Source organism: Martes martes (assembly GCF_963455335.1).
Source record: "Martes martes genome assembly, chromosome: 1".
NCBI lineage: Eukaryota > Metazoa > Chordata > Mammalia > Carnivora > Mustelidae > Martes > Martes martes.
The window spans coordinates 164,704,916-164,720,982 of record NC_137888.1 but is presented as its reverse complement, the minus strand read 5'-3'; the positions used below and the strand labels follow the sequence as shown (position 1 = coordinate 164,720,982).

At 44.3% G+C, this 16,067-nt stretch overlaps 1 protein-coding gene across 1 annotated transcript in view; it reads left to right on the top strand.

Annotated features, from left to right (window-relative positions):
• Window positions 1–12,138, top strand: part of SYN2 (synapsin II) — a gene marked incomplete at its 5' end in the record, with an annotated part of 194,767 nt that extends 182,629 nt beyond the window's left edge. Inside the window, 3 exons of the mRNA XM_080810785.1 lie at window positions 4,243–4,303; window positions 8,369–8,588; window positions 11,205–12,138. Coding sequence (XP_080666911.1) covers window positions 4,243–4,303; window positions 8,369–8,588; window positions 11,205–11,340 — 417 coding nt within the window. The 3' untranslated portion in view covers window positions 11,341–12,138. The remainder of the gene's footprint in view (window positions 1–4,242; window positions 4,304–8,368; window positions 8,589–11,204) is intronic.
• Between the last annotated feature and the right edge of the window lie 3,929 nt (window positions 12,139–16,067).

The following is a 16,067-nucleotide window of genomic DNA, read 5'->3' as shown; positions in this document are numbered from 1 at the left end:
TGGTATGATTACCCCTGTCAGCTCATCCAATGAGTATCTGGAGTTTTACTGTTAGAGCTTAATCTATGAGATTGTAAAGGGTTCCCCCCACCCTTGGAATCATAAATTGTCAGGATAGAAGGAACCATAGTGTTCACCTAATCTATCTCATATTTAGTGTAGGAATATTGTCTACAATATCTTTGTCCTAATTCTCTAGCCTCTGCGTGGACACACTCATCTCCCAAAATAGCCTCTTCCACTGATTTTACTATAGAAGGTTCTTCCCATAACTAAAATTCTGCCTTTCTGGGGGCACCTGGGTGGCTCAGTGGGTTGAGGCCTCTGCCTTCAGCTCAGGTCATGATCCCAGGGTCCTGGGATCGAGCCCCACGTCAGGCTCTCTGCTCAGCAGGGAGCCTGCTTCCCTTCCTCTCTCTGCCTGCCTCTCTGCCTACTTGTGATCTCTGTCTGTCAAATAAATAAATAAAATCTTAAAAAAAAAAATTCTGCCTTTCTGGAGCTTTTGCCCATTGGCCCTGGTTCTACTCTCTTGTTATGTGGTCTTCTATAACCCTATCTAAAAAATAACAATTCTTTTGGAGGAGTACATCTTAAGTTGTTCCTGACCAATGTCTGAGGTAATTGGCAGCCATCAGTGGTATGGGGGGAGACCCCAGGAAAGGAGACTGGCAAGAGCCAGTCTAATGACTCCACAAACTGTATGAATTTTGTTGTCTTTCATCTGAGTATCCTTCTCAGGCAATGAGAAACCATAATACTGATAGCTTGTCGGGGAGACCAGAGGAGGCTTTACTATCACAACTAAATAAAGTTCTCTGAAGCCTAGGAATAGAACACTTTAGGGGGTATTCCATCAGGGGAGTAAGACTTGGGTAACAACAGAGTTTCAGAGGAAATTCCTCATCAGTATCACCATCATCTGTTTCATTTTGCTTAGCACCTACTGGGGCCAGATGCTTATAGATACCTAGATAGATGAATAGATAGACAATCTCACTTCACATCACAGAAACCTTGTGAAAAGAGGTGGGTACAGAGGGGCGAAATAACTTGCCCAGGGTCACAAAGCTAGTAAATGGCAGATCTGGATTGAATCCAAGGTCTTCCCAGCCCAAAGGCCCAAATTTCTCAGTCACTCTGCTGCCCAATCTTAAAGACTTCCTGCTGGAGACCTAGGAAGCAATGTATGTGTATGTGGTTGAGGATGAATTTGATGCCCAGCCCAGTCTTAGCATGTCAGAAGCCCAGGTAGAAAGGCCACCCTGTTATCTGTGCACCCATTATCAAACACTATATCCTGGCCCCAGACTTCACTAGTTGGCAGCCAGGTCAAGAGAAAGAAGAGAGCACAGTGGGAAAGAACTCTCGGGCCTAAAGTGTCCCTGGGTTAGGCAGTCTTGATGGAAGCAATTTCTGCTTCTTTGAGTCTTGTTTTAACTTTACCTTCTGCATCTAATATACAAGCTCATATAGCAGGCCTCAAGTTTAATTCCCTAACCTGAGCATTTTCAGAGCTGCTCCCTGGAGTTGATACCAAATACAATATGGTTCCACGTCTATGATTTAACAACATTTCTCTCCTAAAGACTTAAACTCTAGTCCTTTTTGGATTTTCACCATTATTGTACTACGTGTTCATTTATTTAACAAGCATTTATTTAGGACTTCTTATATACTTAGCCCCATGTTTGATGGTGTTGGCAAAATGATGATGCATCCTGAATTTTCCAAAATATTCCTAATTCCAACTGTTTTAACTTTTTAAATAAATAGTTCCTGTTCCAGGCCATATATCTCTATTTTTCTTTGAAAACAAGTTTGTTAAGAATTCGTGAGAAGATGAAGACACATAGTCTGTTCCCTGAAGGATCTGTCAGTCTTCTTGGGAGCTTCATCCCAGTCTTTAAGATAACAACACAGCACTATGAAGACTCTCTTCAGTAGTATTAGTCTTCTAAGTGCTGTTTCAGGCTTTCTTAGAAGAGATCACAGTCAAAAGGGGCAGTCAAAAGGGAAGATTTCATGGATGAGGTAGAAAGTGACTTAGACGTCTGGGATGTGTTGGGTGGGATTGGTAAAACAGGTGAAAATGTATTCCTGGAGGGTAACATGGTGTTGCCTCACCTAGATAATAAAGAGTGAGCGGTTGGGCCTGGAGGGAGCAGGTGTGTTTAGGACATGAGTGAGAGAGAAGGCTAGGAAGGTCAATTTCAACCATGCTGAAACAAGTTTTAGGTGTCAGCCTGAGGGATGTGGTTGTCATCCTGTTGGCAATGGGAAGAAAATGGGAGTATCAGGTTGCCTAGCCTCACAGCCCAGCTGCATCAGCCTCTACTGTGTAACCCTGGGCAAATTACCTGACTTAGTTGGGCCTCAGTTTCTTTGTCTAAAGATTAGGGATGTTGATAATAATAGCATCTACCTCATAGAGGTCTTATGAGGTTTGCAGTACTTCATCAAAGTGTCGATCATGTTACCTGGCACATATGTAGTGTTAGCTATAAGTTATTAGAGTACTAAAGTGACACAGTTAGGGAAGGAATGTAGGAGGACACTAAGTAGGCACAGAGAGGATAGATGGGACAGAGAGGAGACTAAAGCATGAGGAGACTATTCTGGTAGTAGTATAGTATAGTACTGTAGTATACTATAATAGTAGTAGTAGTAATCTAAGCAGAATAGTAATAATACTATAGTAATACTATAGTAATCTAAGTAGTAGTCTAAGCAGTATATAGTACAGGCTTGAACAGCAATGGTCAGGAGAAGGTGATGAATCTTAGATGTTGAGAGGGAAAAACTGACAGGTTTTTCTGCTACCTGAATGGTGTGGTCTCTAGCTGGTGTGTTGGGTGTGGGTATTTCGGTGTCAGAGCTCAGACCAAGCACCGTGACATTGCTTGGAAGAGGGAGAGGGGAAGTATTGGCGTGCTTGCTGTGATCCTTGAGAGGGTGGGGATTGTAGGTAGAACAGCGCTCTCTGATGTGGTGGCACTTAGGACATTTCAAAGGTCCCCTGCCTCCTACTGCCCTAATTCCTTTTAGTAGGAAAGTTTTAGGCAATGTTGTTAAAGACCAGGACACTGGAGAGGGTAACACTTCAGCTCTCCTTGAGTGAGCTGAAAACAGGCCTTTGTAGGCAGAAGAGACTGATGGTCAGAATGGAAGGCCCATAGGAAATGGGGAACAGGAGAAAGAGTTTTCATGTGGGAGTAGGGCTGAGGGGTACGTCACGAGGGAGAGAAGCACTGAAAGAGGAAGTGTGAGAATGTTGAAGACATGCTTAGCCCATTTCACAGCCTTGCCCCTGCAACTCCCTCTGTGACATCACCATTGACACACTTGGCAACCCTTAGGCTTTACAGAGCATTTCCCTTGTACTGAATTTAAGCTCCAAATGTTCACTGCCTTTAATTCAAATGTTAGACAAACTGAAGTCACATGAATCTTTGATCCTGTCAGGGCATAATCAGATGATAGCTGGGAGGAGAGGAAGCATGGGAGTGGAATCATGTTGTTGGATAAAATGTAATTATGCTATTTGAGAAGGAAAAACAGCTTGGCCTTGAACACTTTTACAAGCATTAACATGTTACTCTTTCCCTCTGGGGAAGGGGGCTTTGGGGGAAACAAGTGACTGCCCCCTCCCTCAAGTCCTTCCCTGTGGGAGTTCCAGCAGAGCCCAAAGAGTGGATCTGACTCCAGAGCCAGCCCCAGAGCTAATCCTACCCCAGAGTTAACTCCATAAGAGAAGCGAGGCAAGTCTGGACTTATCACCTGGTCTAGCCCCTGCTCTTGGGGCCCCTGGAGTCACCTAAAGCCCAATCCACCCTCTGGAGTTGGGTGTTGATCTTCCCTGTCCTTCAGGAAGCCAGGTCCGTGAGTATGATGGGGAACTAGACAGCAGGTAGCCACCAGAGAAGAAACCGGTTGCTCTTAGAAGACTCAAAGCTTCTAGACAGACTAAGTGTTAGAGGGAGGAAATGAAAAGGGGGATTATGGGGTCTCAGACACTGCCTATCAGTGTGGGACTAAGCCCCAGATATCCGAGACCTGTGCTCCAGCAACATCTCAGAGGTTGAGAACACCTCTGAGGTGTTTCTGGAACAGCAGAAACCTCTAGGCCAGATCCCATGGTCCCCATCAGTTCCCACTGCACACATGCCACGGAGCCATGGGGTTTCTCTTTGGAATCTGTTCGTAGTTTTGTTTTTATATCTTTTGCATTTTGTTTTCCAGAGTGGAACACTTAAGGATCCGGACTTGAGCAAGACCCCACCTCAGCGGCCAGCCCCCCAAGGTTGTTTACAGTATATTCTCGACTGTAATGGCATTGCAGTAGGGCCAAAACAAGTCCAAGCTTCTTAAAGTGATTGGTAGTTCATTTTTCAAAGCAGAAATTTTAAGCCAAAAACAAACAAGGGAAGAAAGGAAAGCGGGGAGGGGAGCAACAGACCCTCCCATTGGTGCCGTTTCTGCGTTCTTTCAATGCTGACTGGACTGTGTTTTCCTATGCAGTGTCAGCTCCTCTGTCTGGTTGTTTACCTGTTCCTGTTCGTGCTTGTAATGCTCACTTATGTTTCTCTGTATAACTTGTGATTCCAGGGCTGTTTGTCAACAGTGTACAAAAGAATTGTGCCTCTCCCAAGTCCAGTGTGACTCTATTTTCTGGGTGGTTTGATAGTATTTTTTAAAGTATTACATAATGTGGGGTGAAATAGGACTGGGGGGATGGACAGGGAGAAACAAAGACCACAAAAATAAAACCCAACTCCTCTCCTTCTCCCCCTACCCCCAGGCTCCGATTAAGTCACCCCCCCACCCCCTGCTTACCTCCATGAGTGTGCTTGGGATCTTCAGTGAATTGTGCTTTTTGCTTCCTTTCTGCATGACTAGGGTAAATAGATAGAAGTTTAAGAGATTTTTCAAGGTCTAATTTCCATAGCTTCATCCGTTGAATCTGAAGGCATCCACCTTTTTTCCCTTTGCTAAAATTTGGTGCAGTTTGAGTTTATGTGAATAGGCTGGCTGTGCCTGTAGAGCTCTTGTGTTTTTAGTGATGACATGAAATATAAAGAACAAGCTATTTCCAGGAATGTGTTCTGTATTTGACATCCCAGTGTACCTTATTTTTTATTATTAACTAATAGCTATGAGATTAGACAAAAAAAAAATGGGGCCGCTGATGTGCAATATCAAAGTGAACATGTGAGTATTTTCTGTATGTTGATCTCAGTCCCCCAAGTTGTTTCTTCTTTTTTGCTGTTTCTGAATTGGCCATATTATGTGCTTCTGTGGAACTGAGGCTGCTTTGTATTCCCCAAAGCCTGACCTATGTACAGAGATGATTCTTTAGCAATTTTGGACATAGGATGCAGGAAACTACTGAAAGTCTGAGAAGGAGTTGACCATTCTGCTCTTGGCCTCTCCCTAGGCAATCATGAGACCAAATCAGAAATGTCCCATTTCACAGAGGGGTATACTGCCTACAGAACTCTGAGGTGGACTCCTGCTTTCATTTTCAGCTGTTACAAGAGCCCTCTGGAGGCCAGAGAATGAGGGGCTTTATCTTTCCTTGGAAGAACTGTCTTTGATTTTAGCTTGTGTGTGTTTGGGACAGAGTCTCCACAGCCATGTGGCTATTGAAGAAACCTCACCAGTTTGTCCTCTTTCCTCTGACATGCAGTTACTGGGCAGTGATGAGACAGTTAATTAAAGCCTCGGCTTCAGTGCCTCATCTTGCCATTTCCTAGCCATACTGGGATGGGCACTGAGTGGTCTCCTCTAGCACTGTGGTCCATGGAAGTTCATGCCAGCAGTTTGGATTTTAAAGAAGTGCTTCTAGCTCTACTGTTACATTCCTCTCACTTCCATTCCGATATGTTACTGTTCTGGATTCCAGGTCTGAGGAATAAATAGTGTTGATAATATGGTGTATGTGTCAAGGGCATGTTCCCTAGTTTCTCTGTCGGCTGCTGGCAAATTCTGAGGCTACAGGGAAATGCACTGAGTGTGAGTGTTTTCATCTGTGATCCCTCCCTTAGATGGTGATGGTGGTCGGTCTGTTGTAAATATATACATATATGCATTTATGCACTTCCAGGTGGGTTACATAAGAATCGGGTCCTTAAATACCTCCCAATCTGATGAAATGGTAGAAAGGAATAGAGCAACATTTCCCAGAATGGAGGAATACATTTTCATTTTTTATTTTTATTTTTTTGTCCAAGTGGTGAGCTGATGGTGGTGTTGCTTCTCTGCATGTTATCAGTGTGAACATCCAGGTGCTTTTCATGTGACATTTGTGAGCCACAAATACAAAGTTGCCATTTGAATTCAGTCAGGCTCCAGGGTGGTGTTAGCCAGTTTCTCAGGTGGGGGAGAAACTGATTAGGGCTCCTACTGCCAAATGCAAGCAGGCAGTGTGACCTGACTGTCATGTGCCCTCAGGCAGCATGCTAAGGGCCAACTCTGTGGCCTGGGGGACATCCATGTCACAGTATAGGATTGCTGTTCAGGTGTTTTGTATTCATTTCTTTTCTGATGTTGTCCCCTTTTTTTGTACCAATCCAGCTGGGAGAACCTCAGCCAATGCTGGAAGTGTGATTTAAGTACCTCTCTTTTGTGACTCTCTTGTACAGCTTAATGTGCAATAAAGGAAAAGTTATATCTGTCTTCAGCGTTAAGTTGTAAAGTTTCTGGCTATTCAAGCATCTCTGTACAAGTGGGAAAGAACTCAGGTTCCTGGTCTTAAGAGGCTGAGCCATCAACCTGCTGTACTTTACAAGAAAAGGCTGATACAGATGAAGCCAGACTTTGGAAGAGGCAAAAACTGGCTAACGTGAAAGATGCTGATCTGTCGTCTTCATCTTTACTGGTTATCTGATTTGAACTTGGAACTTCAAGTTTTCAATCCAAAATTCCATTTATGTATTTATGTAAAACTAACTCTGGTATTCATTGGTAATTGATACAGTGGAGCCCATGCCATGTAGCAGGGAGATGGGCTGATAATCTTGGGTGCATAGTGGTGTAGATGGATAATTCTGCCTCTGCAGAGGGTATAGGTATTCTGGTATTTCTAGGATATTAAGTTACAACACAACTCCTAGCTGCTCTTGGGTTTCTATAAGCCTACTCCCTCCAGCTGGCTCATGAATGTGGATACTGAGAGTGAGACATGAGAAATTGGATCTCTCAGGCCAATTATGCATCATTTCCACTAGTCAGTATGCACTGATGAGGACATCTTTTGAATTTTACTAAGTCAAAAGATGACTAAGGAACCCTCCCCCCCCAATCTTAGCAAAATCTGAGCAATCAGGTATCATACTTACTGCCTGACAACTCCCAGAGGAAGGATGGCCTTTTCCCCCTCCAGCCCACTGGATAGTTTTCTGTCTCCTGCTGAGAGAATGGTATCCTGGTCCTTTGGGGAGTGAGGGTGGAGGTGAGGGGCTGCTTCTTACTTTCCGCTTTCTTTTGTACCCACAACATCTCTAGGAGAGAATAGGACTTGGATTTCTGGAGTTCACCACACACACCAGAGAGGGAGTAGAACCCCCTGAGGATGGTACTACAAGACAAAAGAGCACATGGAAACAGAAGATTCTCCCTAGTCATGTGCTTGAGTTAATGTTAAAATGAAGCCCTGGTGGGGTGGGGCATGGCAATCAGGCATGTGCTGGTCAGGAGCCAGACATGGCCCAAGTTCTGTAAAAACAATGCAAGTCTATGATCATTAATGATCATAAAGCACACAATACTTTATAAAGAACTTTCTTGTCCATTAACATCTTTGAAACACTACTTCTTGAAAGACAATGAAGACTCGGGATTACTTTTTCATAGTTTTATGGTTATAAACATCAAGGCCCAGAGAAGTTAGCTGACTTGCTTGGAGTCACTGAATGACTGTCTTGACTTTGTGACTCCCAGACCTGTGCTCTTTCCACTGCCTTGTACTGCGTCTGTAGTGTGGAACTTGAGACCTCCTAGTAAACCATGAGGCAGGTTACCCTCTACCTGAGAAACCTCTGGGGTAGTGGGGTGGGGTCCCTCTGGTCTAGGGGGCCTCTGTAAAAGAGCTTGCTTCTGATCAGGGGCACTCATCCCATGGTTTCTCCCTTGTCCTCCTGACTTCTGATGTGCCTGAGGTGCTGTGTCTCTGAGGAGGAGCAAGTAGTGGCAGATGTATGAGGGAAACCAGGGGCTGGCTCTGGAGCCTGACAGAGCCTCGGGTGGCTTTTTGTAACAGAGCTTATCCTTTTGGTGATTAACTAACCTCATCCTTTAAGACATAGATTCTAATGAGGAAACCCTTTGATATGGTTAAATTATGAAGTTTTTCTTGTACTGAACCTAGGGGGCCCTGGGCAACCCCAAGGAATGCAGCCCCCAGGCAAGGTGATGCCTCCACGCCGGCCTCCCCCTGGACCATCACTGCCACCTTCCTCCTCTTCCTCCTCCTCCTCTTCTTCCTCCACCACCCACGGAGATGCACCCTCCAGCAGCAGCTCCCTGGCAGAGGCCCAGCCACCCCCGGCTGCTCCACCACAGAAGCCCCAGCCTCACCCACAGCTCAAGTAAGAGACAACTCAGCAGCTCCTTCCCCTCCCTTCTTCCTGCCCCTCCTCACAGGCCTTAGGCTCCAGAGCTGCTAGAAAGCACCTTCAATCAGGCTTTCTTCTACAGATATTTTTGTGGAGGTTTTTTGGATTTTGGTTTTGGGTTTTTTGGTTTTGTTTTGTTTTTTTTGGTCTGGTTTTTTTGTTGTTGTTTTTTGTTTTGCTTTGTTTTGTTTTGTTTTGGTTGGGGGCATGGTTGGGGGTTGATTAAGGAGGGTAGAAAAGAAGGAAGTGAAAGTCCAAGGTCTAGCTAGAAACTCAAACCCTTTCCTCCTGGGGAATGCCAATAAGGCAGAGTCACTGCCCTTTTCCTATTCTTATATTAGCTTAGGGTTCTTTCTTTCTTTCTTTCTTTCTTTCTTTCTTTCTTTTTCTTTCTTTCTTTCAATCCTATCTCCCACTCTTTTTTCCATTCCTTTTCTGTGTGTGTGTGTGTGTGTGTGTGTGTTTCTCCCTCTCAAAATTAAAAAAAAAAAAAAAAATCCTCTTTCCTGCCTCTGACTCACAGTTTAGGATGTGCAATCAGCAAGGCTGCCCAGAAGGGAAAGAAGGGGAAGGCGTTAAATCCATTTCAACTTGTTACCTTCTACTTTGTCAGAAGGAGGTCGGTTTCTGGTATGGTCATCAGAGGAGGGCCCCAGATAGATACCTGGAGGAACTCCATCTTCTTGGGCTTCCTCACTCCCTAGAAGCCCCCACCACACTGTCCTGCTTTAGAGGAAGAACTGAGAGCCACTGGAAAACAGTAAAGCTGTACTTGGGATGGACAGCACCTGGATGTGGATGGTGGTCAGTTCTACCCTCTTCCCTAGAACTAGAGATGCCTCTCTCCACCGTCCCCAAACAGACCTCTGTCATCACTGTAAGCAGAGACAGCTATAGCCTTTCAGGGGTGGGAGTGACCCATCAGTGCTTTTCAGAGTGAGGTGATGGGCATCTTCAGGGAGGGAGAAAAGGAGGCCACTTAGACATGGTCTAGCCATTATTTAGATGAGTAAACTGCTCAAAGAGATTTGATTAATTTTCTTTCACAAAACCACTCTGCTAGTTAGTGGCAGAGCCAGGATTCAGGCTCAGGTAGTCCAGATGACCACTTTCTCTGGGTCTTCCAGCCCTTGTGGCTGGAGGGACATCACCCACTCCTGCTCCCCAGCTCTGGCCAGTGGCACATTTCACATCTCACCCGACCTATAACTTCCCCTCAATCCAATTGTTTTCTGCTGCTGACTTAAAATCTCTCCCGCCTTCTCATTAGCCGCCACTGGCCCCAGTCTGAGAGCAGATCTTCAGGTTACCATTGCCTTTGGGCTGAAGTTGTTGAATAGAGCCATCATCTGGCAACAATCAGGAGGCTTATGTCCAGTGCCCCTGGCTGTGCTTGCAGAGGGGGCCCTCCCTCCCAAAGGCCAGCATGTTGGGGCCCATCGCCAACCCTAATGGAAGGCAGGGTTTCTGTTCACAGTCACTGCAGGAGAGAAACTGCTCACACTCCTATAGAAGGGAGTTTTGGGAGTTGCATCCTGAATGTAGGGAAGGGTTGGGAGCCCTAAGATATCAGGAGAAGATTCCTACAGCCAGAAACTATCAGGAAAGAGACACAGTGAAAGTCCAGGAGACATAGCAGACTACTGGAGATGCCAGACCTTATTCTCTTCTCAAGTACTTGGCTTGGCCTCCCCTCAACCTTCTTGGCTTCAGTTTTTCTCTCTGAATCCCTAGTCTTTCAGGGGGAAATCTGGTTCCTAAAATGTGTGTGATTTGGGTTTTTAATTAGAAAACTGCTTAATGTCCTTGTGTGTACCAGATATGTATCTCGTTTGCCCCTGGATACCCTGAACTGCACAGACCTCATATTAGAGCTCCTTTGAGGAAGGCTACAAAGAATGATCATGTCCATTTTAAGAGGAGGTAACTTGAGGCCTTGGTTTATTCCAAGTTTATTTGGAATCAGAGGAAAAAAGCAGAGTATAAAGACCTGGGGAGAGTATTTTACCAAACACCTGCACATCACAAATGAGGAATCAAGACCCAGAGAAGCACAAGAATGAGTGAAGGGCAGATCCAAGACTTTACCCAGGTTTTCTGATGCTGGCTTTACCACTTGACAGTTAATGGAAAAGAGAGTACAAAGAGCCTGTGGTCCCCTGGTTGCTATATTTCATCAGAAGGGAAGGGTGTGAGAGTCCTAGATTCTTACTTACTAAGTTGAGACCTCTGAAATATAGCCTGTGGGCCATTTAGTTTAGCTTAAGTATAAGAAACAGCCTTTGAGTCATTCCTCCTTCTTTCCCTTTTCTCTTTTTTCCCTTCTCCCTCTTTCTCTTCTCTTTTTCCCCTTCTCCTTCTCTCCCACACTGCCCCCATCCTTTCCTATCTTAACAGCACTGAAGGTGAGGATAATAGCACAGGGGCCTCCCCGGGTCCTGGCAGTACTCCATTGCTGACTTTCTCCTCCATCACCCCGGTCTCCCTGGGGTGGGAGTGGGGGTTCGGTTGTGTATCCTCATGTCACCGTCTTTCCCTGCCTCACTGGGAACACCCCCTCTCACGTTCTCTCTGGTTTTTATCTTCAAGCAAGTCGCAGTCCCTGACAAATGCCTTCAGCTTCTCTGAGTCCTCCTTCTTCCGGTCTTCAGCCAGTGAGGATGAAGCCAAAGCGGAGACCATCCGGAGCTTGAGGAAGTCCTTTGCCAGCCTCTTTTCAGATTAGCTCTCCAGATACTCGGGGGGGGGGGGGGGCACCTAGCCCAACCGGGAAAGTTATCTGAGACATTTACCAATAGTCAGCCACGCTTGGTGATGTCCCAAGACCTTGACGTGTGTGGACCCTTCCTTTGCTCTGTTGTTCTAAGTGATATTATGCAGCTCAGAAAAGACCATGTGAAAGTCTCAGGGCAGGTGCCTAACCAGCAAGGAGCACCTGACATCAGAGAGAATAGAGCTGCTTTCCTGTAGTCCTGAGAGTTTCCTCTGAGGTCATTGTTAGCTGTGAGTGTAGTGGCCTTATTGTGACAGTGCCCTCATGTCTTATTCTTCTTCATAAAACCAGGATTCCCTTCACTGAGGACTCTTGGTAGCTTACCCTAGCTCAGAGGCAGTGCTAAGCATGCCCCCGCTTTAGTCAGTGCTGCTTGTTTGGGGAGCATATATATACCCCAAAATGCTCTTGGCTCTAAGTGTTAGGAACCTACCCACACTTGGATCTCTTGTCATACCTGTTTAGCTGTTTAAAAGACACCTGTGCAGCACAAGAGATTCCTCTACTACTATCATGGTAAAGCACTTTTAGTCTGTCAATATTGGAGAGAACAAGGATCTGCAGTGCCCCCGCTCCACGTTTTCTCTTCTCTGGAGAGCAGTTCTTATGTGCGTGCTGCAGTGATCTCGAGCTCTGAAGCTGCACTGTAGAGAATGCATGCCACTGTAACAGCAGTATGCCAAGTTTTGTGTTCATCTCCAAATAAATGTTAAGACCTTTGGTGTAATAAAAGCAGCAGCATTAACCAGCATTTGATTCAGCCATGAGGTCTCCCCTAGGCCACCCTTTTGGCTGAGAGAGTATATGTGAAGCATATGTGTGTGCTTGCAAGTGTAGGGAAGGGAAATGTCTAGGAGAGTGACGCTGTTTGTGCCAGTATGCTTGGGAATGTGTTTATGTGTGAGTGGCTATTTGCAAGTGGTTGAGAGTACGGCTATCCTTTAGATGTCACTTATGTTGGGCCTCTTGACATCTCCCAGTGAATGCTTCCTGCAGGACAACTGAACTTCCTTTGGTGACTCAGCATTTCTACCAATTTTACTAAATTTGTAGACTTTCTAATAAGCATAGCACCCTTGATCTTGTGGCAGCCAAGTTAGACCTACTTGTCTGGTCCATCAGTCTCCTCAGCTAAAGCCACATGAGGGTGCCAATGAGGCTGGACCCACCTGCTCTGATGAGCGGAGTCCCACAAGCCTGCCCTCAGGCATCCTAAAAAGGTCTGCAATTGAGGGTGGGCTCCAAGGGACTTTGCTGTGGCTTCTTCACAGCTCACACAAGAGTAGGTTCCCAAAGACCACAAGTCCTGTGAAGATAAGCACCACATCTGCGCTAATAAATGGAAACCAGTGTATTTTTTTTAAAGATTTTATTTATTCATTTGACAGAGAGAGACAGCAAGAGAGGGAACACAAGCAGGGGGAGTGGGAGAGGGAGAAGCGGGCCTCCTGCCAAGCAGGGAGCCCGATGCAGGGCTCAATCCCAGGACCCTGGGATCATGACCCGGGCCAAAGGCAGATGTCCAAAGACTGAGCCACCCAGGAAACCAGTGTATTAACATTATATCTATATAATTTCCAACACATACCATCCTAACCCAAAAAAAATAACACTTAGCCAAATGCCACTATCTTGCTAACCCTTGTCACAAGCAATAGATGCTGAGAGGCCAGAGAGTGAAGTTCTCTGACACCAGGGTCTCCTTTCTAACTCAGCCCATGATTTCAAGGTTCAAGGATCTAAAACTCTACCTTCTTCTGCCACTTGTGGTAACTTCTGCCCCCTACCCCAATTCTAGAAACGTTTACTAGAATGCATTAATTTCATTGAAAAACATTGAGCGCTTACTATGAGCATAAACATTGTGTTGGAGTAAAAAAATGTTTACTAACACTTTTGTAGTGCCTACTAAGTTTCAGGCACCATTCTAAGAATTTAACAAATACCAATTCATTTATTCCCTCCAGAATCCTGTATTATAGGTACTAGTACTGTTTTATAAATGAAGAAATGGAGGCACATCAAGATTCAATAACTTGCTCAAATTCACTCAGCTGGAATGCAGTGGAGCTGGGGTTTGAACCCAAGCAATATAGCAGCATAAGTCGTGGCCTTGACAATTTTGCTATATTATTTTTTATTTAATCTAGCAAAGGAAACAAGATATAATTTTATTAAATTATATATAATGTGAAAGCAAAATAAGAAACAAACATAGAAATTCTTCACATCCATACCTTCCTCCTTCCTTTACCTTCTCTATACCTATTGGTCCCAGGAAAGGGGCAGTGGGAGAAGGTCAGAGAATGTGTATCAGTGTTGACCCCTTGTCCTAGAACCATGAGTAACATACACAATGTATCTTATTCTGATTGAATATAGTTCTGGTTCTTAAAAAATTACTCATTCTTCCACATGTGATGTCAGACCAAAAACCACAAGTGGCTTATTTAGAAAATGAGTCAGCCAGGAATTGCTAGGGTGACAAAAAGGGGAGGCATTTACCATAGGTCATATAGCACCCTGGTCCAAAGAACACATGGATTCTATTCAACCCTTAGTAATGGAGTGGGGCCAGAAATGGGGGAGTCCCATTTAGAAACACCCCTCTTGGTACGTAATAAAGCTGCCCCAGAAACTGGGAAATTTGCCACTCAACAATCAATAAGTATTTGATGAATATCATGATTAAAAAAATGATCTAAACCTGGAAACTCCCTGGGTTGGTGATAGTCCACTACAGATCTTGAAACCTTCAGACTGTATCTGTAGGCCAGTTGTGACCCCTCTGCAGTCCTCTAGGCAGCTGATGGGGATTCTCTACCCATATCTATATCTTTACCCTGGATTGATAGAGATAGAACACCTCATCCCTGCCCTCACAGAACTCTCCATTTCCTTGGGTCAAGATTAATTCTACTTTTTTTTTGTTCACAACTCTTTATTGTATACTTACAATATTATTAAGCTTGATAAATTTTGTGGGAAGAATATAAAAATGAGTTAAGCAAAGATTCTGCCCTCATAAAGTTTACCATCCAGTAGGGATGCTATATGCTATATGTGTATATATGTATATGTACATATGTACATATGTATATGTACATATACATATATACAAATATAAGGAAGGAAGTGGTCAGTGCTGTTAGACATATGCAACCAAAATGTTAGTTTGGAAAAAAAATTAAGCTTGATAAGTATTGGTGAGGATATGGGAAACAGAACACTTACATTTTGTAAGTGGGAACATGTTGGTATTACACTTTGGGGAACAACTTGGCAATATCTAATGCACAAGCCCTATGACTCAGTAATTCCATTTCTAGACATTTACTCTAGAGAATCTCTTTCACATGTACTCAGGAAGGCAAGTAAAATAATATTAGTCACAGGACCATTTGTGAAAAATGGAAACAACCAACTGTCTCTCATGGGGGAATTATAACATAAATTGTGATTTACTCTATTCCAATTCCAGTTTTACCAATACCATTTACTGTATTGGAATTGGAATTCTGTATTGGAATTGGAATACTGTATAGAAGTTAAAGAAAAATTGGAATACTGTATAGAAGTTAAAGAAAAAAACAAAAATCAGGGCACCTGGGGGGCTGTCTGTTAAGTGTATGCCTTTGGCTCAGGTCATGACCCCAGGGTCCTGGTGTCAAGCCCCACATCTGGCTACCTGCTCAGTGGGGAGTTTGCTTCTCCTTCTGCCCCTCCCCCTGTTCATGTGCTCCTTCTCTCCTTCTCTTTGTCCCTCTCTCAAATATATAAAATCTTTTTTAAAAAAAGAAATAAAAATATTTGAAGAAGTTAGTTAAATTCAGGTAAGATATGGAAAGAGAATGAAAAAGATGAGCCAAAACCAGAGTAAAAGCAGTAGGTGTTGTGGGAATGCAGCATACTTCTAGCTTGGGTGGTCAGAGAAGGGGGAACCCTACTAGTGGGTTGTGAGCAGCCCGCAGGATGAGGAGACATGCCCACTGGGAAAATGGGCTGAACACATAGAATGCAGTCACCGAATTTTACAGCTGGAGGTTTCATCTAGTTCAATCCTCTCATTTTACAGTTGAGAAAATTGAGGTCCCAGCAACTTAAGGAGCTGGCTAAGGTCATGAAGGAAGTTAGTAATAACAGTAAATGACTCTTAGTACTAAGTATCTGATGGGCCATTCAAGACACTGTCCTTCATGAGATAAGTGAATGGATGTCACTTCCAAGAGCCCTCCAGGGAGGGAGAGGCTTATAGGGCATTTCAGAAGCCGGAAAAGAAATGGGAAGAGACAGTGTTGGGCCACAGGAAGAGCCTGGAATCAAATCTGAGTTTAAATCCTGACTTTGCTAATTATTAGTTAGTTGACTTTGATTACAGCTTTTCTATGTCTCAGTTTTCTCATCTATGAAATGAGAACAATAGTACCTTGCTGAGGAGATTATTTTAAGAATTAAATGAGCTAAGCTTCTTCAGTAAATGGTGTTGGTAAAACTGGACAGCTGCCTGCAAAAGAATGAAACTACACCACTTTTTTTTTTTTTAAGATTTTTTTTTGTTTATTTGACAGAGATTACAAGTAGGCAGAGAGGCAGGCGGTGGGGGATGGGGAGGGAAGCAGACTCCCTGCTGAGCAGAGAGCCCGATGTGGGGCTTGATCCCAGGACCTTGGGATCATGAC